The sequence below is a fragment of the Struthio camelus genome, chromosome 5, assembly GCF_040807025.1.
Source record: "Struthio camelus isolate bStrCam1 chromosome 5, bStrCam1.hap1, whole genome shotgun sequence".
Classification (NCBI taxonomy): domain Eukaryota; kingdom Metazoa; phylum Chordata; class Aves; order Struthioniformes; family Struthionidae; genus Struthio; species Struthio camelus.
In genome coordinates this window covers 79,090,167-79,115,723 of record NC_090946.1, presented here as the reverse complement: position 1 = coordinate 79,115,723, position 25,557 = coordinate 79,090,167, and the positions used below count along the sequence as shown (strand labels likewise).

At 40.1% G+C, this 25,557-nt stretch overlaps 1 protein-coding gene across 2 annotated transcripts in view; it reads left to right on the top strand.

Moving 5' to 3' along the window:
* PELI2 (pellino E3 ubiquitin protein ligase family member 2) overlaps nucleotides 1-25,557 on the top strand; it is an 84,132-nt gene that overhangs the window by 24,744 nt on the left and 33,831 nt on the right. For both annotated transcript variants that reach the window (XM_068947459.1, XM_068947460.1), the window contains exon 2: nucleotides 3,006-3,135. In XM_068947459.1, coding sequence (XP_068803560.1) covers nucleotides 3,006-3,135 — 130 coding nt within the window. The remainder of the gene's footprint in view (nucleotides 1-3,005; nucleotides 3,136-25,557) is intronic.

Sequence of the window (25,557 nt, the reverse complement as noted above, 5' to 3'; positions counted from 1 at the left end):
TGCGAGGGGGTGGGTGCAGGCCCTGTTGTGGCTGAGGAGATCCCACGACACTACTGTTGGTTGGGTTGGTATGTAGATTGTTCAGTGTGGCTGAGGAGATCCCACGACACTACTGCTGGTTGGGTTGGTATGTAGATTGTTCAGTGTGGCTGAGGAGATCCCACGACACTACTGCTGGTTGGGTTGGTATGTAGATTGTTCAGTGTGGCTGAGGAGATCCCACGACACTACTGCTGGTTGGGTTGGTATGTAGATTGTTCAGTTCCTTAGTAGTGACGAAAGGTGTGGCCCGAATGCCACGGGGAGGGTTTGTTTGTGGTGAACAAACTGAGAATCCTGGCCTAGAAAAAACAAATGTGTCTGTGGAAAGGAAAGGGGCGAGTCTTTGATGCTGTATTTTTTTCCTTTTAAAACCCATATATATGCCTAGTAATTGTCTTATCTTTTTTACCAATGCAAGATCAAAATAAAAATTGCAGGTCTGTAATTAAAGCATAACAAATAGTAGGATTATCACTGAAATCCTCCTGCCCTCTTGTGAAAACGAAATTTAAAAATTTCCACGAAAAAAACCTTCATGAAAACTTGTCAGTGCTAATGAGGCTGAATGAATTGAACTTTTACTTTGCTTGCATTTCTTTCCTATTTAAAGCTTGCAAAACGCCTTTTAACCTTGAGTGACTTCTTCCCCCCCACCCTTTTTTTATTTTTAAATCCCACAAAAGACATGGAAAGAAATCAAATAGCTTTTAAATAGCCTTTTCTGCTTATGACCCTTTTGTGAACATGAGACACTTAAAACAAGGCTAGTGTGTGACTTGTTTTGATCTACTTAAATTCAGTACTATTGAACTATTATACAATGCAAATTCTTTAATTACAGAATATAAAGCTAGTGATGGTAGTTATGTATGATTTCTTAAGGAAGTATTGGTTTTTCAGGTTTTTGGATAGAAATACTTGTAGAACATCATCTTTAGGCGAGTTGAAACTTGCTGGTGTATTTCATGGTATTATAGCGTCTTTGAAAGACGGCATTTGTATACATCTAAGATTCAAGTTGCAGAATCAAGGCCTTCAGATTTTAAGGGCTTGTACTTAGGTTGCCTGTGGATCATATTGGTATATCTTTCTCTTAGGAATCGGTCTCTCTTGTTTTCAGGACCAGCTGTGTTAATTGAGTAGGGTTCTTGTGTAGGGTTAATACCAGCTTTCCAGATAGATGGGAGTGGGGGAACAAACAAGTTCAATTGCAGCCCAACTGAAAAGGTGTAACTTCTTGGCTGCCTCTGGGATCATTTATTAAACATGTCTTTAAAAGAGGAAAAAAGCTTGGCTTATGTTCTAGAGTACTTGAGATTCGAGATTGTAATCTCAAATTTTTCTCTTTTGCATTCATGAATGTTCAGCAGTCCTGCAGTTCAGGTCACTGGAATTCAGAAAATGTGTATGTGAAGTTTAAACTATTTTCCTATATGACACCAAGCAATTACTGGCTGAAGTAAGGCTTCTGTAGGGCAGTGTTCCAGAGCTGCAACCAGGAGACTGCTCTATTTCATCCCCTACATATTTTCCAGGTTTTTTTGTTTGGTTTTTGTTTTGTTTTTAAAAAAAGCCCTCCAAGTACACTTCCTTGTTATGCAGACCTGTTAATTACCTATGCAAAGTGGTAATGATAAGAAAGCTAAGGTTCTGGGGTAATGCATTGCTTTTTCTAGTCTTTAATTGCCATAGAACTTCTCTCACAACCTGAGCTGTGGGGTGACTGTTAGCCTTCTATGAGGCTACAAAGAAGCGTCCTTAATCTGCAGGTAGCGTGGTGCTGCGCGCAGAGCTGAGCAACTCCCAAGTATTTGCCTAAAAATACATTGAGTTCTCATTTTTTTTTTTTTAAATATACTTTTGCTTTCCAGGGAACTAACTGGTTATAAATCTTCTTCCCTTTCTTTCAGATTCTTTTCCTCACTGCGATGTTAGCTTTTAATTGTAAAGGCTGTAGGAGAGGAATATCCATGATCAGTATAGAATATACTTCACCAGTAAGATTACTGAAATGTATAAGTGGAACTACATCTGTAGTTCTTCAGGCAAAAGTATGAAATCCCTGAAGATCAGGAATGGAAGAGGTATCTATGCAGTAAAGTAAAACCCTTGAGACATCTTTGTAGACCAGTCAGAAGTTTTCAAGAACATTATATGTGAAGCTGCTGTGATGAGAAGCATCTGCCCTTCTTAAATCTTTTGTGCAGATGGGATTTCAGTGCTTTTATGTTGCAAAGGAGTCGCCTAGAAATTCCTTCCTTGGGGTAGGATCTAGGTCCCCTTGAGGCTGAGGACTTCTCTGGATAACTGGGGGCTCTGTCCTCAGAGGCAGATGAAAGGATTGTTGAAGGCGATGTGTTACACCTGATAAAGGAAGTCGTTAAGGAGTCTTCAGATATCTTCACATAAATCAAAAGCACTTGCATCCTCTTTCTTTAATAATAAATCAGGCCTTTAGGATTAGATGTTTTGAGTTTTTTTCAAAAACTCTGATATGATTAGAGCAAAATCCCTTTCACTTAGAGTTTGGTTTGCCCCTAAATTTTCCTAGTTACTCCTTTCTTCCTCCTTTCTTCCCTTTCTGTGTGAGCTGTGGGGAGGGGGGTTGTAGGGTAAAAATATTTCTAAAACTGTTTTATAAAACAAAGAGACAAGAATTAGTATTTGCAAATTCCTTTAGTTTTAAAGGTGAATAAGTGTTTCTGTAGTTGACAAACTCAGTGCTTCATCTGCAGTTGATGACCATATTAATGATGAATAAAATTAAATTATTGTTTGAGAGAAACTGCTGGAACACAGAATAACTTAGGGTTCTAGGAAGCAGCTTACCCTGGCTGTGTGTGGTGTGGTTTTTTTTGGTTTTTTTGACTGTATGTTTGACACTATCAGGCTGCTGTAACCAGATCTCCTGCTGTATTCCAAATTACTGGTGTTTTATTCCAAACTTATTTGTTTATTTGTAGGTATAATGGCTCCCTCCCTAATGGTGACAGAGGACGCAGGAAAAGCAGATTTGCCCTCTATAAGCGACCTAAGGCAAATGGAGTTAAGCCCAGCGCTGTTCATGTGATTTCTACGCCCCAAGCATCCAAGGTATGTGACAGCAGGAAAATTCCATTTTCTGGTGATCCTGGGTCAAGAACAACTCCTGTAATACCACTGTCTGACTTGTCTTGCTGCCAGTTCACTCTGTGATAATCGGGAATATTTGTTCTGATGGAAAGTCTACAGTGGCTTCTCTTTCTAGGGATATTTATCTTTTAATCTGGTTACTGATTTTTAAAGAGTCTTCAACCTCAGGTATGAGTTAATCTGACCCTTCTGCCCCTGTTCAGAAAGCTGGCTTATTAGTGCTGACAGTTTGGTTATCTGAGCCACAGGATAATCATCTGATGCAAATGTAAGAAGTATTTTTAATTCTTCTCTCAGTGAAGTATAAGATAGGTATGTCTGTTTCCTCTTCACAAAGATAAGCGACATGGTGTAAAAAAAAAAAATACGATGATCTCTCTGAATCTTTCACTTGTGTTGCTAATAATGATATTGCATACATGTTTTCACCTGAAGTCTGGTGTAGGTGAAGGAGGGGAAGCGAAGTAAAAACATCAACACAACAAACAGCTCTATAGAACTGTCTGTGTTAATGTGCAGGGGGCCCGATATGTTTCAAGGTGTGAACAGTCACCTTCTCTCCTCTCTCAGACCCTTTTCCCAGAAGGGAAAAGTGGTTAGAATTTTCACTGAATTGGAGGGAGCAGTCTGTGGTCGCATTCACAGAAGTGAATGGTTTGTGGGAAGCGTACATTACTTTTTTGTATTTCAGTAACTACAAAACAGTTGCCACCTGCAGACTAATAAGTTCTTTCTCAAGCTAATTTCTTGTGATCTGTGTTACCTCAAAAAATACTGTAGATTTTTAAAATACTCATTGCATGGCTGGATCTCTGAAGTCCTGGAGCAAGTCTAGACTGAAGCGGTAGAAAACTAAATGCTAGCTACAGCTTTATTGAACCCGGGGAATTCATGGTGGTTGTGAATCATCAGGTGTTAAACTTGGACACTTGCATTGCTTTTTTGGAATGTTAGGGTATGTTTTGGCCATGTGTCCAGGTGTTATTTTGCAGATGAAGTTGGGGGAATCGAGTAGCTGAATGTAAGAATCTTGGCTTTCACTGAGGATGTTTTGGAACTGGAGCTCTATAAATAGTCTGAAGATTTTGCTTTGAGTTATGAATTATTGTTTGTCAAATATGACTTTTTGTGGTTACCTAAGTTAACTTAGTAGCCCTGAACATGTGGAATGGACTTGTAAGAGGCATTTTAGATATGGTGGTTCCTCCACCATCTGGCAATAGTTAGATAGGAAAAGCTGTTTTGTGGAGTTGTGTACAGTATGCTGGAAGTTATTCTGTGGTTCTAGGCTGTCTTAAGTTCTGCCTAGGAACTTTAGTTCTGATCTGCGCATATCACCTCTTGAATGTGTGGCTCAGTACCTTTGCTTCCCTGTAGTGGTAAAAGCAGTGTTACAAAGCTGGAGATGCTGGGTGGTTGCTGTCATTAACACAGTTATCTCCTGAACAGAAGCAGTTGAAATCTTATTATGTTGAGTGTAATTCAATACTGCAGTGGCTATGACCTGTTTTTAGTCTATTGGTAGCTCACAGCAGGACTTTTCAATTATTGATCAATCGGAGTTCTACAATCCCCTCCAATTTTGTGCGTCAGTTGTAAAAGAATAACATCTATCTTAATTTCAAATTCTTTCCTGCTGTTTCTTGCTTAACAGTGAAAGTTTGACAAAGAAATTAGTATAGCGTGTCATTTTCTTTTATAATGCATACCATACATCTAAACTTATCAAAATATAGCATACCAGAGCTGTGTTTCTTTGTGTGGTGTTGTTTTGATTGTACAGCTGCTGCATAGTGTAGATAAATATGTAGTCTTTTGGCTTAAAACTTTCTATAAACATGTTTCAGTGTTCCTGTTTTCAAAATGAAACTACTTGAGTTGAATCTCACTGATGAAATCACCCTTTGAAAAGAAAGGTCTGTTGCATCTCTCTGTGCGTTAGTGAACTCTTCTGTTGCTTGAAAGTTAATAAATGAAAAAACATGTTTTATGTAGCTGGTGGAAACGGACGTGTTTTCACAGAATAATCTTAAGCATTTGGGCTTTGGATAGTATTGTGGCATTTGTGTTTGAAAATGTTTAAACACCTGCCAGACACCGCTAGGTATCTGGTTAATGTTCATCTGCACTGTTATTGCAGTGTAGGTAGAATATGTGCTGTACAAATTAGTGCCCTTATCAAGATAGCTAGGGTCTGAGACCTTAAAGTCCCTCCTTCTGAGGATTTGAATTCAGGTAGGTATGCCAGGTTGAATGTACTCTTTTGCACGTTCTCTGAACTCTTACAAAAGAGCTTTTGTGTATTTGTATTGTTGTCTACGGCAAGGCTGGTGGCCATGTGCCAGAACAGTGGTGCAGTGGATTGCAGTTCTTTCAGATGTGCAAAAAAGGACGTTTACATGTTAAAATACTTTCATAGGCTTTTCTGACATCTTAGAAACCAGAGCCTAAATCAGTTTTATTATGAATGGCTTCTGCATAGAACTTTTGTAAATGATTCCAGAAACACAGACAAACTGAGGAGAGAGAGAGGGGAAGCTTTTCTATTCTTGGAAAATAGCGTGCAATTTGACACCAGAATTTTTGTTCTGCTCTCAGTCTTTCAATCTAGCCCTTATTTAGGGAAGAAAAAACAGTAGTAACTTTCATTGCACACAGGATATTAACAAGTTTCCTTCCTTTACATCCTTCCTTGTAACTTTTCAGATGTGACTTTTCTGTCCCGCTCTGCTTGTCTGTTGCTGTGTAAAGTGAATCTTTGAGTAGAAAGAAAAGTTATTCTTGGGGCTACTGATGCTCATTTGGTGGTTGATTTAACATAGGTGGCTGAAGCACTGTCTCCATCTGCGTGTCACGGCTGTGGCATGGATGTGTAAATAAGGTGCCTTGCTGGTTTTGTGCTAATATGGTTTTTGGGCCCTTATCTTAACAGAAGCTGTTGCCAATTTAAGTCAGTATGTCAGACTGAAAACTGCAGCAGATCTTAAGAGGATGCTTGTCATGTTCCATTGTCCCTGCTATGCAGGTGTCAAGGACAGCTGGAGTAGCGATGGTTTCAGTAGTAAATTTAGCTGCAATAATTACATGTGAATCAGTGCCTTTTGTTTTTTGCTGCTGGAGTGTTTGTTTTTTGCCACTCTGCCTTCTGGAGGTGCTGAAGAAGATAATTTAGAACTGTTTGGCCTACTGAGGATGTATGGATATGTTTTGGGGGGAAGCAGTACACTGGGTAAGAAGTTACAAGTTTGGTGTGGTTTTTTGTTTTTTGTTTTTTTGTTTTTTCTTTTTTTAACATACTATTAAAATATGCATACATTCTTCAACATTATGCACTTGTCTTTAAAACTTATTTTATTAAATCTGTGCTTAGGCACCAGTTAGGGATTTTATAATAGTCTTGTTGTTTTCCAAAATTCAGGCCATTTGAGACAGACCTTTCCAGCAGGGACCAAATTGGTTTTACCGTAATAAAAGAATCCTACAATTTGTATGCTCTCTTGTTTGTTTGCGTATGTGGGCACGCCTTTAACCTGAAAAAAAAGACGTAGGTCTCCTGACGAAGACGACGACTGTTGTGAAAGCTGATTAAAATACAGTCTGTGGAAAACCTTTTTCTGACTACAGAACTTCTAGATGCACGTTTTGGTCATAACTCATCATGACACAACTAGGATTTACTTTTATTTTCATGCTATTAGAACTGTTTACAACTTCTGGTTTTGAATGGGGCTGTTCTGTTGCTGAGTTTTTCAGGGTTTTTTTGGTTATTTTGTTTTGTTTTAAGCTGTTGCCTTTCACACACAACAGCTATGCTGTGGAACTCAGCTTTGGGTCTGCTCGTGCCCAAAATGATTATAGAATTTTTTCAGTGAGTGTCAAACTGAAATTGAGTGGGGGATATGAGTTTTCCAAATAATAGCCTGGGAATGATGGGGTCCTGAAAGTGAGTTAAGTAGGTTGGGGGGACGGGGTATAAATAAGACTATGATTCCAACCTCTGCCAAGCAGAGATGTCCATCTTCCTGTACACATCCCCTTTGGTTCAGTGGGCCGTTAGGCTAATGCTTTCCTTCTGTGCAAACACGGTTGGGCCTTCACTCCCTAAGGTAGTTTGCACATTTGATTTCCTGGTCCTCTTGTGAGTCTGTGTGATCTCTTAATTCAAATATAAATTGGATACCTGCACCAAATTGCTGTTGCCTTTTCGTTATAGTCAACAGTAACCTGTGTTGCATGTTGTTAGTTAGGTGGCAAGAACTCCTCTGTCCCTGCATGAGGGGGGCTGGTAGCTTGTATTGCGTGCTCAGCACTGCCAATAATTTCATTGTCAAGTCGTGTAGTTCCCCCATGATTCTGGATGTTGATACATTAGATGTCTTTGTTGGTTTCTAATGCTTTGGACTTACCTCTGTGGGTGTTTGTTACTGAATAGGTTGAAAACACTAACAAGGAGTTCCGTGTGCATTTGAGTAGAGCTAAGTAGGACGTTAGGAAACATGAAGTGTGCACAAGACTTCAGGGGTTGACGTTAGCCTTCTAGGATTCCTTCCCTTGGATTGCTCTTGAAGCATGAATAAATCCTATCCCAGCAGTAGGTAGGAAGTTAATTAGCTTAGTTGCTAGTTGAGACCTTCCAAAGTGTTTGAATCAATGGGCAGGAGAATACTACCAGCAAGCACTAGAAGTTCTTTTTAACAATTGGATGTTGTACTTAGCACTTGAATTTTTGTTGGTTATTAATAGTGACTTCACAGAAGATTGTAAATGTCTTTGACCTGAAGAGTTCAATTTAAAAAAAAAAAAAAAAAAAAAAGCCCTACCTTTTTGGAGGTGTGCCTTGATATTACGAATGGCTTTCTTGGGATCAAAACTTTCTTTTGGTAACCTGTGGTCAATAAAGGCAACTTATTTTCTCCCCTATGAAATTGCTATTTCAGTCTGACTGGGGAGGATCTTTCTGACTTCAAGTCCGATTATCTGCCGAGTTGGCCTCTGTCTCCTACTATCACAACAGCAGCTTATACAGTCTCTGGCTGAGTTCCTGCAACTCTACTCGAGTTTCGTGCTGCTCCTCGAAAAGGGCAAAATGCAGCCATACAAATGGTTATTAGGTTGGGGAGAGAGCTGTAACTTGTGCTTTGGGTGACTAGAGAAAATGTAAGTGTAGGATTCCTGTGATTAGTTGTCTAATGTAGCTATTGTATCTGCTTTGAAGTACTTTGTGAATTTTGAGCAAGAAGAACAAAAATGTTTTTAGGAACTTGCAGCTTTTGGCACTTGTTCTAGATGAGAGCTATGGAGGTCATGAGGATACTGTCTCTGTCAGTGACTTCTTTCCTATTGGGGTTATTTATGGTGTAATCAGTTCATGGAGCACTAATTTGTTCTGAAGTAACTTAATCACATAGGTATCTGGAGAGTCCTGAGTTGTGCAGAGGCAGCTTTTTCTTGGCTCATCAGACTGAGTCTATTTGAATAACAGTTACATCAGCGTAGAATGCCCTTTTATGTTAAATAAGCATCATCTTAACATGCTAAAGCCCATTTCTCGTTGTTCTTGCAAGTAGTAGGGAATGTTTAGACAGAAGAAAATGCTTAGATCAATTTTATTAGTATGACTTGATAAATACCAACTATGACCCAATTTGAAGCTCTGCTTCTTGAGCTTTTGGGCCCTATTGAGCAGGATGCACGCGAGAGGCTTTGGAAAAATCGTTCTTTAGTGTTTTCTAACACAAACCATTTGTTTAGTGAAGGAAGGAAAATTAAAATTATCAAGGACTTCAACAATTTTTTTTTGCTGCCTGAACACTGTTTTTGTTTTTACGCTATCCGTTCAGAGGGTAGACAAAAGATCAGAAAACGCTTTCTAGTTAAGCTCTATTCGGACTACATCTGCTCTAAATCAGTATTTAGAGCAGGTTCTACTTGTATTTCTGAACATCCTTTCAGAGTTGAGGAAAGTGTGCTGAGCACCATGGCTGGCATTACAGAACTCTGGAGGATTCCATTTCCCCTTACACACTTCTGCTCCTGTTTGTTAGGAAGCCAGCACTGCTCTATTTCCATCAGTTTGCAACCTCTTACACCCTTTCAAAAATAACCGGAGGAAATTCAGTCTTGTGGAAATAGATAGGTAGGTAAAGTAGAGACAGTGTATTCTAGCTGAGTTTAAAAAGTTGTGGTGTAAAGTCAGACACTGCCAACCTTGGGTGCCTAATCGGGGAGTATCTTCAACTCTTCTAGCCACAGGAAAAGCTACAGATAGGATTTGCACTAGAGGTAGCAGAGCTTCTCGTTTTAGTGAAGGCTGACAGTTTCAGTACTTCAGCTTCATACAGGATGACTTGTTTAAAACTAACTCATTCCAGTTTGACTGATTTCTACAATTTCCCCACTCTAAGGATTTAGAGTGGAAACTTTTTGACCACCTAGTGTAGTGCTTATGTTTTGTCCTCTTAAGACATTTATTCTGTTTAGACTCTTGACTGGGACAGATCTCGTCTTAGAAGTGTGTTTCCTCTTGACAGCTGGGTAGTCTGAACTTCTCTAAAATTAAGAGAAAGCTTGGAACTGATATAGCCTCAGTTCATGCAGCTTCATCTGATTCAAATGTTTTTGCCTGAATGATACTCTTGCTTTGTCAACTTGCTGACAGTTGGGGGTGACACATCATGGCTGTTAATGCTGAACTGTGATGCTGATAAGCAAGTTGGCATTACTAGGTGACAATCTCCCTGGGGTATTAAATAATAATGGCAAGTTGCTTATGTGTTTCAGATGTTTGGGTGGGTTGTGCTGCAGCATAATTATGAACAGCCTGATGACTACAGGGGCTAGTGTGCAACTGCTAAAAAGCCTGTTAAACTGCTAGCATCTATATTACAGGAATTCCTAACTGCTGTTTTGGAAACTTTGCTCTGTCATGGGGAGACTCTTACATAAGCCTGAAGTGTTGGCCTTCACAATCGCTTTGAAGTGAAAAGCACCAACAGAGAGAGACAGTCATATTCTAGATTTCTGAAGAGTGTAGTGTCTTCTCATAGTGTCTACTACACAGAGAGCCTGTCTTTGCCTGAGACTTGTTCCAAAGAACTGAAGACAGATTCCAAAGAACTGAAGACAGATCTCTTTGGCACTATGAAGATGCTTACCATACAGTGATGTGCCTATTTTTCTTGCATTATCCTCTTTTAGTGAAACTGAAGGTCCTTGGAGTATCTGTTGCTGCCGATACGAATTAGATTGTTTCATGATTAAAGAAAACCTGGTGACGAGAGGAACGTGGATGTAATGACATGTATGCTTTTTCTGGTGACTCAAACTATAATACCCAAGTGAAGTTGTCTTAAGGGGGTGAAGCACTGTATACTACCTCATTTTTTTCCAAAATGTGCTGAATCACAGCAGTATGGAACAGCTTTTCTGGAACGGAGAAGATGGAACCGCATCTAACTCTGTAGACAGGACTCCTATGACTTTAGACTTTGGGAATGGCAATTATTTTGAAAACACAAAATAATTCAAGTTTCATGATTAAAAAAAAAAAACTTTACAAAGAAATTAATTACTGATACTCCTATGTTACAAATTAAAGAGTATTTATTTTCCAGAGTGCTTTGAGATATGTTGATGGAAAAAACAAAATATAAATATTTCTGGCTTTGTATTTTGAGTACATCTGTAAAACGAGTAACTGATTTTTGTCTGTTCACTAAGTGAAGTACTAGGAGGGTGTCTGACTTGTAAGGCTAACAAATTCCTGTTTCCGCAGCCTTGTAGGTCTTTGCTTGAGAAGTACTTGTGCTTTATTTTGGATGCAAGGCTGCTTTGTTTTGGGATTCTGCTGTTTTGCTCCTCCTCAGCACCGGAGAGCCTCACAAAGATTTTAGGGTGAAAATAGGAAGTACCTTATCTGGATAATCTGTGTAGAAGGAGTATATCCCCAGCAAAGTTCTTACGATGCTTAATTCACTGAATGCTCCAAGCTCTTTAGCGCTATGTGGAGAAATATTGTCCTCGGTCTGGAGTTCAGAGGAGCAATTCAGAGTTTTTTGGCACTTAAGCTGGCTGGGCTTCCACAAGATGGTTATCTTTTTTTGGATCATCTCATGAGCTGTCCTTCCCTGAAAACAAGCTTGTCTAGCTGTTGGGTGTATGTCAGAGCTTGTACTTTCATGACCTCCATGCAAGACTGCACGTGTGGTTGTACAAACTTGTCTTTAATTTCTGCATATGTCTACTGTCCATAGTGATTCTGCCAGTGCGTCAAGAAGTTCAGGACTCTGCAGGTGCCTGGTATGAGATAATGCCTGTGGTAGTATACTTTACCTCTGCCTTCTAATTTGGTAATAGCAGATGCCTATCACTTTGACTTGAGGAAGCTCATTATAGGCCCAGCACTGCCAACTTGTTCAGTCCTACAGCGCTCAGTTTTCGTCAGAGTACCAACCGCATACTGGAGTGAGCTTAGACCCAGCATGAGCTTGATACCAAGGTCACTGCAGTTGGGGAATGACGGATACTGTCACTGTTGCTTTTTTACATTGGTAAGCGAGGAGGGGTATCAGTCCATCTCGTACTGAAAAACTGCAGATTTAGTAGACTGAAGTCAGATTTGCATTCTCTCCCCCCCCCCCCCCCAAGTTCTCCCTCAGTTGACTATTGGCTTGGTATTCGACTAGTGGCCCATGAGAATGGGACCAGTGTTCTAACGGTGATTTTCCTCAAACTGGGATTATGCCAACGTTATTCTCTCAGCCTTGGACATCAACAGGTACCACTTTTGTGGCTCCAGAAGTGCCGGTTGGAACTATTCCCTCTCTTCTTGGTTTGAGATATTGAGATAAGTTTTTCTTCCTATTCTGCCTTAATGCAGGGTAAAGAAAAGGGAAACAAACATGGCTTCGGTTTTTCATGGCTCCTGTGTGACCAAAGGAATCTTGATTCTGAGGCCTGTTCTATAGTTATCTGTACCTGCAGAATTTTCCAGACCTTCCAGTGGATTGGAGGCTTAGATGACAAAGCAGTCCCAGTTTTCAGCTTGGATAGCTCTTGTGTCTGTGACAGTGCTGCTCAGCCTTGGTGATGGATGTTGTCCTTGATAGCAGATCATCTAAAAATAACCTGAAACTTTCCTGATGACATAAAAGAGGGCTTTTGCTTGCTCTGCAGCAAAGCAAATTTCTGGTTTTATTGCTGGTTAATCTCAAGTCTTAGTTAAGTGTAACTAAAGAGACACCCTGTAGGATTAGATTTCAGGTGATGGTGACACTTGCTGTATACCCACAGACTGAAGCTGTTTCAGCTGCTTCTTTCATTGTCTAGCTTCTGCAAAGTGCTTAATGAGTTTTCTTCCAAACCAGGAATCGATGCTTTATGGGACCTGAATTTAGTATGTTCACATCCCTAATGGATAGTGTTTTATTTTTTTTTTTTTAGTTTTTTTTTTTTGGAACCTGGGGCAGTCTGCTTGTTCTCTAGCACTTTGGGGAATTCTCTATAGAAACTGTTCTCTTTGGGTATGTGTTACAGCCTGTAGGGATTAGAGTGCCTGTCCCTGCCCCCAGACATTGCTTTTTCCTAAGCAGCTGCTGTTGCTGAGGCTTAATTTCAGCTGAATCGGGAGATTATTCTACCTTTTCCCTCCCCTTCTTAATAAGCTGCATGCCTGCCTGAGTCTGAATTACGCTGTCTTTTTTTTATATTGACAGGACTAAATTTGTCCAGCGATAGGGAGCTGCTGGTCCCTACCAGAAATGTCCTAAGGTTTGGTGATACCAATTCAGGTGACTTCATTCTCATAGCTGTGCTGATGCCCATTGTCTCTCTTATATCCCAGTGACCTGACCATTGCTGCAGAATGCTTCCACTCTGGAGATTGGCTGCAGTTACATTTCACCTGCATAATGCAATACTATTACTGAAATATCGAGAGACTATACTTGAGGAAAGCTGTCCTTCAGTCCTTTGCTTCCCGCAGACTGGGTCTGCAGATAGTTCTGCATGGAGTCCCTGACTGTATGGATGGATATAAGTTGATCACACACCTGAACAACCAACCTCTCTCCCTTTGGAACTCTTTCCTTCTTGATACTTGGGCTAAGCGTGTGTTCATCATGCTGTGACTGTTTGCTTGACTCCTGCTCAGGCCTTGGGCCTAACGCACAGCTCATGCTAAGGCCTGATGTATGCTGGCAGCAGCGGCATTAGACTGAAGCAAGAGCAAAACATACGCTAGGCACTCAAGGACAAAGAATGAATGAGGTCTGCTGTCCTGGCAATAACTGCTTGTTAGCACCAGACAAGACCAAAACTCTTAGAATTAAGTAAATGCTTGCCCAGTGACTGAAATGACCAACAGAGATGGCGTAGACCAAACTTTCCTAGCTAGAAGGTACAAATATGTCAGCTCACCCAAACAGCCTTTGAAGTGGATCCACCAGCTGGACTGCTAACGCTCTCGTGCTTCCCGATGCAGTTCAGGGGATGCCTGCACCATGATGGAGCAGGAAGGATGAGCACTCTCACTATTGGTTAAGAAACTTTTGCTTATAATTATGTGATATTAACAAGTTTTCAAGTTAACAAATCAGCAGACTAGTGAGTTAAGTAACTATAGAACTGACAATTTAGGCTAGTCCGCAGCAAAGCAGTTAACCCCTTGCTTGCTTATTCACTTGTGTGGTTTTTTTAATGAGCTTGTGAAAATAAATGTGGTGTTTCACAGTATGCTGTGCTGTAAATTTGAGAGATCACAACGAACCATGACACACGCAGTGTCCTTCAGAGTCCAGAATTCCTGGAGAGGTAATTGGGGAAACTGTATGATTGAGAGAAATTGAGGGAGAGGTGTATTTTTTTTTTTTTTTTCCCCCCCTTGAGGTTTGAGAGTTCTTAGTGAGTGTTGCTAAGGCAAAAGTTCAGGGCATAATGCTGACAAAAAAGTGCATGGATGGACAAAGAAGTATTGAACTATTATGGGTAAATAAGATGCACATTTGATAGTACTGTATTTCATATCTAAATTTTCCTTCCTATTTAATTTTTACAGAGCAGGTTAGGAGGAGATATTGAATAGGACAGTGACTGCAAGCCCACTATATTTAAGACATGCAGAAAGTCGTCTTCTGCCCTGCCTGATTTTCTTATGCTAGCATTTATTTTTCCATACTCTTTTCTTCTTGCTTCAGCCCACCGAGGAGTCTTCCACTGCTGAGGTCAGGAAGAAGGAAGTGCCTTGGTGGTCCAGGTGGGAGGCAGCCAAGAACAAAGCTGACCTCACTTCAGGCATGGACAGCTGCTCTTATTTTGTTCCAAATGGAAAACTGGCTTTGGAAAGCTGAATTGCTAAACATCTAATAACTCAAAAGTGTTCTTTCTAATTTCTCTTCCCCCTCAAAGTTTTCTTAAGTCCTGTTCTTTGATATTTTATCATAAACATTGACTCTATTGCTGCCAACCAAAAAACCCTGCCACATCATCCTGCCTCTCTCCTCCAAATCTCTGTGAGATCGTAAATTTGTTTCTAAACTTCAGTGTTCTAGTATTAATCGCCCTCTGTACTAATATCTTTGTACTCCCTGCTGTTTTGTCTGCTGTTGTTTGTAAAACTCCTTGAAATACTTCTGAAAATGTGAGTTCACGTAACAGTGATGGTGAAGCAGTGGCATTGCATCATCTGATTCTATCGCTTTGCGGAGGGATTTCCCCTTCCTGCAGTTACTTTATCTGTTCTTAATGAAGGTATACTTTATAAAATACAAAATTAGGGCCCTTATTTTTCTCTGTGACAGCATGAGCATATGGTCAGGAATTCTGTGCAGAAAGTCATCTTTCTGAACTTTAGCCATAATGATTAAAATACACACACGAATACCAAATATGGGTAATGAGGGAAAATGATCGTGTAGTATGGCAGCATGAACATACTGAATATGGTAGACTCAAGTAGTGATTAGTTTCCCTTCGTTGACTGGAGCTCACCATATTTAACCTTGAAAGTACTAAGAAGCTTGTGTTTTGAAACAGGCACACAAAGCCGCGCTCCTAGGTCAAAGAGTTGGGTAGCTTCAAACAAATGTCTGAAAAGCAGAAGACTTTGGAGCATAACAAATGGTACATCTCCTGCCTCAGGTAGGGTTGTTGGGCTGTGCAGAGACCAAGAGAAATGATAGTTCTGCATCAGCAAGCAAATGTTACAGCTTTCATGAAGCAGTAATCCTTTCTGTTCTAGTGTTTTCCATGTAATGCTTAGCTACAGTGCAAGCCTAACAGTTCTGTCCTCTGCTCCGCTCTGAATACGCAGCTCTGTGGTGTTTGGTTTTAGTCTAGCGTAACGGTGCTCAAGGATTGTAGAAACGATGAACTATTTGTTTCAGCAGCTCCTACTGCTGGAGGTAATTGAAGGGAGCGTCAGATAGGGCTGTTGAGGCTGGCATTCAGTCTGAGACTGACACCTACGTTTATATGCTTGCTATGTCCCAAGCTGCATGTCTCTGTTGGAGAGCAAGCTGATTTTGGCAAGGCTCCATTGGCTCTGTAGCAGCTTAGAGATCTTATATGTATGGTTAGTTATACCAGTTTAGGTATCTTAATCTCAGACTTACTTCCATCTCGAGTCATTTTCAAATGGAGTTAACGGGTTCGGGTGCAGTGGATATCTCATATTTTGAGGAGCTTCAGGTAATCTGCTGTCCTTAAGGAAAACTTTTTTCCAGACACTCAAGGAGGGTGTGTGTGTGTGTGTGTGTGTTCTCTCCCCCTCCCCATTGTTCTCAGGAGTGCTGCTCGGGGGAAGATTTTCCTACTTGTGGCAATACTACCATTCTTAATCCATCATCAGTTTGGCTTAGAGCTAGCTCTCCACTGCTTTCTGGTGCATTCAGTAGAAGCAGAGAAGCTATTTCAGAAGAGTGACTGATTCTAATTAAGCTAAGCTATTAATTCTGTCCCCTCCCCCCCGGTGCTCTAAAAAATGGAATTATAGCCTTACTGATTTTTTTTTTTTCCCCCAAAGGTATCTCAGTAACAATTCAAATGTTTTGGCCAAAAATATAAAGGCAATGCCACTTGTGGCTGCTTGGAGATGCTTTGTAATATCTTAAAAAAAAGCTATGAATGCTAAAATTAATCTTGAACCTTATTTTCCGTTTGTATTTTTATGGTTTGCTCCCTTGTTTTGCAGAGCTTTGTGACAATCATTGTGTTGAGCAAGCACTATCCAAGTGGGTGCCTAAACAGTAGGATGTAAGGATTGTTCAGCACTCTGAATGATACGAAATTAAATTATGTTCATGTAATCTGAGGGGGAGAAAGCAGGGGACTAACCAGACTTTTGACAGTAAGCTTCGAATGATAATAGCAGACAAATGGTATAAATTTACCTTGTAGGCCTGTTCACTAGTGTATGTGCTGGGGACATGCATGTTTACTGGACAGAGATTGTTTTGTAGTGGCCAGAGGAGTATGTAAATATATGGCCAAGTCCCAATTTGCTTTTTTGGTCTTTCTCACTTGTTTGATTATATTGAAGACTCTTTTGTAGAGTTTAAGAAGTTCAGAGGAAGAGCTCACATTTCATCTTAAAACCTCTGATGAGAAAACAGTAGTTCAAACTGAGTGAGTCTTACTGTAATATGGAAAGCTGTCCTCAGTTTTTGGAGGAGAGCAGGTGGTGAGGGAGAGTGGTGAGTGGTTGCTGTTGAAGATCTCTTCACTCAGGTTTTTTGTTTGGTGTTTCTTTTTTTGGGAGGGGGTGACTTCTCTGCCCTCTAAAGACTTTAAAACCTTAGAGTTGTTCTTGCTTGAAATTAGTTGAAGTTTTAATACAGTAGTACTAGCTACTGCCCTAACTTACTGTGTTGCAGAATATATGAGTTTTAATGAGGTGGGTAGAACATGAGTTGGATGCTAGCATCCCAAATGGATTTTTTTTGTTGTTGTTCTTCTGCCCATGGCTTCAAAGTGTGTAATTCACACTTGGATGTGGTTATTCACAGATTGTCCTTTTTTCTTATTTTTTTTCTTTTTTATACAGATAATGAGTTCAGATGAAAAACGGATCATTAGATGTTTAGGAAGGAGCAGACTTTTGTGTGCTCTAGCTTTTAAGACAGCTGGTTTAGGGTGGTGCATCCCCTTTTACTCAGCACTTGTGAGACCGTGTCTGGAATAACTGTGTCCAGTTTTGGGCCCCCCAGTACAGGGATAGACAGACAGTGATAAACTGGAGTGAGTTCTGCGCAGGGTCACTGAGTGTTTGGGGCTGGAGCACTAACCTGTGAGGAGAGGCTGAGGGAACCAGCCTGGAGAAGAGAAGGCTTCAGGGAGACCTGACAGCAGCCTTCCAGCACCTATGAGAAGAGGCGAGCATGAAGCCATGTTCTTCAGTAGTGCGTGGTGGATGAGGATCAACAGACATAAGTTGAAACATGAGGTTCAGACTGTATATAGGGAGGAGCTTTTTCACCATGAGGACAGCCAAGTATTGTAGCAGGTTGCCCAGAGAGGTTGTGCAGTCTCCGTTCTTGGAGGTTTTCCAGACCGGACTGGACAAAGCCCTGAGTAACCTGGTCTGACCTCAGAGCTGACCCTGCTCTGAGCAGGAGATTGGACTAGAGACCTCCTGAGGTTCCTTCTCACCTCAGTTATCCTGTGATCCATGTGAAGGTATTCTATGTAAAGCATACTAGAAAAACCAAGGTAAAACTGTGGATGGGAATTTGTGAAGACTTATGCTGCTGAGCTTTGCCTTCATCAATTTAATGATAGGATTCTGAAGAATTTTGTGATAGATCTTGGGGACCACAAACATATAAAAGCTCTGCCTGACTAGGTTAGGTGTGAATTCCTTATAAGTAATCTCTTGCAAGATAGTTGGAGTTCTGTTAATTGCATTTCATTTGGATTTCCTGTGCATAAGACCACTGTTATTTTTATACAGTTGCTGGTAAGGCTGCATGATGCTTTCTGTTGTAAGATCCGGTTTTCTGTTGCTTATATCAACGCTGCCAATGTCTGACCTGATGCTTGTGGAACTTTCTGTAGCATGTTGTTTTAAGCTAAGTGTCAGAAATGGTCTGCATAAACTTGAGTGCTTGGCTTGACAACTTGTGTGAGTTTTAAAGATTAATTATATTGTAAAAATGAACATTGTTACACAAGCTTGTGCTATAGCATGTCATGTTGCCCTCACATGAGGCAGAGTATGTGTCCCCAAACACAAGGAAGGCAGAAGACTTCATGTCACTTGTGACTCTAAACTTAGCTCCTAACAAAGAAATGCCACGCTTGAACCCAGTGCCAGGTTCAGAAGAGTTCTTAGGTCCCTTGGAGGTATCTACCTTTTGCTCACACAGGTTTTAAAAATCTGTGCTCTGATTTTGCCTGATCCTAAAGGGGCACAACTTTTTCCACAGTAAAAGTACCTATTACCTAAAACTCTGCTGCATATGTTGCCCGGAAACAAAGTAAGTCTGGAGAAGGAGCCAAGATGAGTAGGATCCTGAAACCAGGTACTCTCTCTTACTAGCCAGAGGAGCCCATGCCTAATGCAGTCTTGGACTTTGTGTGCAATGTAGTAGCATCCGCTGCTTTCTGTAAAGACGATGGCGGTGTTCTCCCTTTTGCATGATGACTAGTGGCCCCGGGGTTCGGTTCTTTCTGCAGCTTGAAGGCACTCGCACTAGCTCAGTGGTAGCTCTGACCGTTAGTGCCAGATTATAAACTGTTCTGTAGTTTATAGGTAACTTTCCTTCTTGCTATGCCTGCATATAGGTGAAAGAAGGCTCATTAATTTGGAGGAAAGAGAAAATGAAAATGATTCTTTAACTAGCTGATCAAGTCACTTACCGAGGAGGAAGGAGAGCAGGTGAGACCATGTTCTAAGGACTGACTATTTACACTTGATTTTTGGTTACGAGAGTATTTTATCCCACCACTTCTTTCTTGGACTGTAGTTTTTGAAATATGAACACTCTGAAAATTTCAGTTTTCTGCTTTGGAAATAAATATTTGTCTTCTAGGCAGATTTTTTGAAGTCATACTACCAAGCTGACAAAGCTATTTCTTGCAGTCTCCACCAGTGGCTGGAGAGGTACATATTTGTCTTCAGATTTTTTTTTTTTTTTGACTAGCTGTGATTCGGGCGGTGTTTACAGGTGCCTCTTTTTCTATTTGCTGCATAAATTGGATATGGGAACTCTGTAGGCTTCTGAATTCCTCACTGACTGTTTTGTACCAAAGTTCTTTTTAGATTATATGTACTCTGACCACTTGTCATTACAGACTATGTTTTAAATTCCTGCTGGAGTTATACTGACAGAGAATTAATGTGCTTCCAGAGGCGTCACTAGCCTCAGAAGCAGCTTACCTTGCAACTAGATGACATGGCTGCACAGAGGTAAATAAGATAGGAGTACAAGGTCCTTGTATTCCTCTCTTAAGTTTTTGTTTGTTTGTTTTTAAAGTAATTCCTTTGAGATTTGGACAGCTTCCTTATTACAGTTCAGTATCCCAATAAGGTGGAAAACAGCTTGAGTAACATCTTGTAAACTGTCCTATGGAAGGAATCTACATTTAGTATGAAAGGCCCTCCTACTTGTTTAAAACTTAGTATTTTTTTTAAATGTATGTGCCTCCTTTCTCCATTTTCCCCACCCCGGCGGCTTCAAAATTTTTGTACCTTACTTGTAAGGCCTTTTCCAGTTCTAGGGCTCAAGTGAGCTGGCTGAGCCAGTAAGCCCTTGTTTGTAGGTAGGCTGCGTTCTGTGGAGATACTACCATATTGAGGTGGTAATACTGCTTGAATGTGGCCTACTGATTTCCCTTCCCCAGACCCCAAGAAAGAGGGCTTGTACTGATCTGAAATACTGAATTCTTTTCATTGTAAGTGCTGCTGTTCAGCTGATGTCTTTATTGCAGTTACAAACGCTTGCAAGTATCATTACTAACTCTTCATATCTGCTTATTTTGCTTGTGGTGCTCTTCTGTGCTTGTGAGGGCTTTTATGGCCCTCACAGGTGAGCTCTGAAAGTTCCTGCGGTTTAATATCTCTTTAGAGCAAGTACTGTAGTATATAATACTTACAAGTACCGTATAGTATCTCTAGAGCTCTAATCCTATCCAAATTAAATCCATCAGTACTTGGATTCTGTCATGGTCAGCTGCTGTGGAAAATACAATGTTTTCCTTAATATAGATCTTCTGGATCCCCATATGCCTGTGTGCCGTTGACAGTTGCTGACTTTGGAGGTGTTAATGAGCAAACACTGGCTTTCTACAGTAAAGGTTTTTGGTGTGCATAAGTAATGTCTCATAGTACTTTTCTGGCTTTCACTGGTCTTCCACTAGCCACCTTGTGAATTGAGTTATTAGCGCTAGGAGAAGAAAGATGTCATCCAAACCAAAGATACCTCCATTCAATTTATCTAATAATTGTTCAGTGTGTTTCAAGATTGCTTCAGTCTGGGATTTCTCAGGCTTGCTTAACAGGAAGCAGAGAACTTAGTATGATGTATTATAGGCACCTACGTCTTTTCTATAGAATTTGTATAATGTTTTAGGGTGCGTTTCAATACGTATCTGAAGAACAGTGAAAGCAAAAAGTAGCTTTTCTTTCAAATATTTCATGTTCAACCTCCTCTTTCGGATATTAACAAAGACTTGCGTTCTCCTTTCAATGACTGACCAGAAGTCTTCATTTTCATTTGGCGCACTGATTTGCTTGTTAGGCATCTTCTTTAAATTTTTTGGTTTATACGTTAGTCTAGATACCATTCCTCTTGTTGCCAGAATAGATGCCTGGACTTAAAGGAAACTCAGAACTTGTGTGTGTGTTTTTTTTCTTTTTTTTTTTTTTGAGAGGCAGCTTAAAGGGTTGCATTATTAAATTGTCTTATTTTCATGAAGCATCTCTGATGCACCTAAATCTTTTTATTTTGTGACTGCTAACTACCCAATATGGTTTTTGAGTGTACTTTTAGGCAAGGTGTGTAATGGAATGTTAAAAAATTTCAAAGAATATTTCAAAGAATAAGCTCAACACAATTATTCATTGTTAATCATTGTAGTGGAAAGGCCAAAAGCCTACTGAAAGTTTTTTGGCGTGGTCGGTGTTACGCTACTCTGACTTAGGATCATGCCTTGCTGTAATAGATCTGCTTCTACTGATCCTACTAGTAGTTTGTTGTGGTGAGTGCATGCTGCACTTCAAGCCCAGCTTTTAAAATAGGCAATATGTCTAGGTTTAAGTGCTTTTGGCAGAAACTGAGGTTGATAGCTGTCTAGGGCATGTTGTCTTCTGCGTATAGATGCTACTTGGTTGTAAATAGAACAAAGACTTCTCAGCTGATCTGGCATTTCGTGTGAATTGCTGCAAAGTTGCTCGGTTGGGAGAAGGCGAGAGAGAGAGATGAGCGTAATGTTTGTGTGGACAGAAAAGAGCTTCTGAATGACTGTGCTCACATGGCCGTTCTAGACAAACTGGTAGGACTACTACTTTTCTCTTTCTTAGAATGTACCTCTGGTGTAATGATGATGTGGTGATCAAGGGGTGTAGAAATATCTTTGTGGTGCACCAGTACAGCCTGGTTTGGTTTTTTGTTAGTGGTTTTGTTTGGAGGGTGGAAGGGGGTTTGGCTTACTTTGGCTTACTTTTATCTTACTGCTGTGTAACACCCTTCTGATATCAAGTTAGAGTTGGGAACTTTGCCGAAATTTTAGAGTACTTAAAATATGGGGGGCTTTTTTGTACTTATTTATTTAAAAAGTAAGAGTTTGACCTACAGAATCTAGTTGTGAAGTACCTTTTGGCAAAACATACTCTGATAATTTCTAATGACAAGATGACAGATAATTGGAAAATAAACTGTAAGCTGCTTTTTCAGCTTCTCTCTCTTTTCCTGCTTTATGCATAATCTCCTGTGCATGTTAAAAATAATAAAAGACAAGAAACTGGGCCTTCTGATTTATTGAATCAGTTCAAAAAGATCTGTTAAATCTCTTCTGCAGTTGTTTTCCCTTCCATAGCACGCGCACCCTGATTACTTATCTCGTGCTCCTCTGCTCAATGACTCTTTTGTAACTGGCATGTGAGGGACACAGGAAGGCTTTATTTCCTTATTTATTTTCCTAGTTAGTCTATCATCCACATCAGTGAGATGACTTTATTAGGCTTTCCAGAAGATTCCTGCTGAGTATTTTCTCCCTGGAAAGAAAAACGCTTCAACTGTACTCATAGTAGTTTTAAAGAGAAATTTCCTTCTCGTTTGATATTTAAGACACGTGCTCTGGGCTTAACACCACTCAGCACTGCTTAGAGCCTTGCTCATACTGGAATACATAAAGTAAAGATAGTCCAGTACGCTCAGGAATTACGGGAGTTCGTCTGTCATGGTTTTCAGACAAACCACCAACACTTGCACCATGTTGATTCGTCACTCCCAGTTGGTAACTTTCATTTTATGTTTTCCTCTTGAGCTGGAAAAACTATTGAGTTTGGGGTAGGGGAATATCGTTGTTTTGCTTTTGTTTTTACCATAGCAAATTTCTTCCCTTGGCTCTTACACAAACTGTGGCAACAGGAAGGGGGGAATATGTGTTGACAGAATATGCTCATATAGTGTCGGGTCTGGAAAAGATACTTTAATAATCTAAAATGTAATGATGCTTTTCCACAAATTATTCTCTTAATCACTTGGTTTCGATGCCTGTATTGCAAGAAAGTAGTTCGGAACGCCACCAATTCTGGCTTAAATCCTAAAACCTTCATTGGATTTCTAGTTTTGAATCTTAACGTATCAATTGTAGCTAGAAGGTGCAGGATGGAAGGTGATTTTATTGTGTTACTGTTTTTCATGTTTTTCTACAGGATGAAGGGAGATCTTGGAGTCATAAACATGTTCATAATTAGAATATCAGTAACACTAGGTTACCTCTTTATTTTACTATTTCATAGTTAAAATCAGTACTTTATGTGCCTTGCTAAGCAAGATGTACAGAGGCAAACATTTAAAAATTACATGTTATGGTTGACTTCCAGCTCTTCTGCTGTTCTTGTATTTTCCCTCGTCCTAGGCCCTTTTGCTGCTGAAGGGAAAAATGCAGGATACATGCTGTTCTTTCATAGCTATCATTTCCTCAAAACTATTATTTTGCTTGGAAGCTAGTTGGAGTAGAAAGTCAATCATCTGTGTCTAGCAGCAGAACACTGATTTGTGATCTCCTAGTGTCACAAATAAAATTAATCTTTCTAGGTCTGGACAGAACTTCAGCTTGTTCCTGTTGCATTTGCACCGGAGAAGCCTGACAGTAGGGATCTGGCTTTTTTCCTCTTGGAGTCTCTTTTTGTTCTTACAATTTAAACATGTTATTCTCTTATGAATACTTATTCCATAAGTGCTGTGTGGGTTTTTTGTTTGTTTTTTTAACTAAAAAAAATTGCATTAATTTGTGAAACTATATTTGAGCTTCCTAACAGAAGTTAGTCAGGTTGATGTGCAGCGATACGAAGCTGCAATTATCCCTATCTTTGTACTCCCGTGGGGCTTCGTTAAAGTTGTTCCTCTTCAGCTGCTTCTGTTTCCCAGCACAGTGAATTTCAGGATTCAGCAAGTGCAATAAACAGTTTTGTGGCTCTGTATATGTGTAGTATTTTGTACCAGCAATTGAATTTAATCAACATTTTTGCTGTTCTTCCAGCAACAGTAGAATCCATGCGAGTTCTAACAAACTTTCTAGTATTTAACCTATTAAGACTATGTTTGGTAGCAACGTAGCAAAACTACGTTACCACGTGGGCTCTTTCTTTGCTCTCAGCTGCAGATGGGAACAATTGCATCTCTGAAATGATCAAAAATGGTGTATTCCTAATGTCGCTTACTGTCGTTTATGACAGACCCTTAAAGTATTAACTCTTAAGTTGTTGTTACAGAATTACATTTTCATTATGAAGATGTGTATTCATCAGGTGTTCTTGGAAGTTTTAATAACCTGTTATGCTAAGGGCAGGTATGCAATGCTTCAGAGCTTTCAACAAGCGATTGTGTGTTAGTAGCATAGTCCTTTGCAGGTGAAATGCAATGCTTTGTCTTTTCATAATGAGTTTTAAACCTTCTTTCCTTTGACAGTCTCAACTATTAAATCTATGCCTGAATCTAAAAGTAATATTATAGTAAAGGTGTCGGGTTATGGACAAAATACTGTCTGATGCTTATACATGCCACAGTTTGGCACCTGATGGAGTTTAGTCATTTAGAGTCCTGAACTATATAATTCACATAAGAATTTCCATTTACAGTTTTATTGACTCTGAAATACTGTTTTTGTTTATGTAATTTAGTGGGGAGTAGTTATTTTTCCACAGTGTGTATGGTGATCTCTTTGCTAGCAATTACAAGTATTGAGTGCAAGTCAGGATAACAAATATTTACAAATATATGTACGTTTGTAGCTCATTGGTAAAGGAACATCTCACTCTTTCAAAATACTTCACTGAAGTAGCTATCTGCAATTCACAATGCTTTGTGTAGGCCTGGAAAATTAACATTAGTTACCGTTTAGTGTGTTTTTTTTGGAAGCAGAGATGATCAGAGTAGATTTATCCAAAATATTTTCCTTAAAGGAGACCATTGTGGTGAATGCATCTATTTATGGACTTGGCACCATGCAAATACTGGCTTTTATGGGCCCTTTCAGCAAGGGCTGGGGAAGAGGTCCCATGACCGTTGAGCATTCAGATGCTCTGGTGTTTGTTTGTTCCATCTCAATGGAAGAGAAGACTACAGGAGGATGAGCCTAATGCTAATTGTAAGTGGGGTTGTCATCTGCGCTGAAGGTAACTTGGAGTGCCCGGGAGAACACTGCATGGTGAGGGTGTTAAGCAGCATATGGGAGAGACTCAGTAAGCCGGGTTCTAGTCCAAAGAAATTCCTTGCTTGCCTACATAATAACACAAGGAATCTGGGTATATCATCATTTGAGAAGCAACTTTCTTTGGACTTTCTTTAACTTGTTGAGGATCTGCATAAATGCTGGTACAATAAAGGACACTTTCAGAAAGGGCAGGAGGAGGCGGAAAGAGGGAGTGTGCTATTCTAACCTACTTGCCCTCCTGTTCAGTGAAGAAGGGGGCAGAAGCATAGCACGAATGCCATGCGCTGCTTCTTGGCCCTTTCAATTAGATTGTGTCCCTTACTGTATCTGTCGCGTGGTTAAAGTAGCAATGCATTCTTTACATTTCTTGGGAACAAGAGAGATCCTGGCTTTGTTTTCCTGCGGAAGGTGGGTGGGCGCGATAAAGCTTGAGCAGCGCCTCTTCGGCTTCTTTTCATTCCTGTTGCAAAGTATTTGTTGTTTGTATTTGGAAAGAAGCAGAACAGTGTG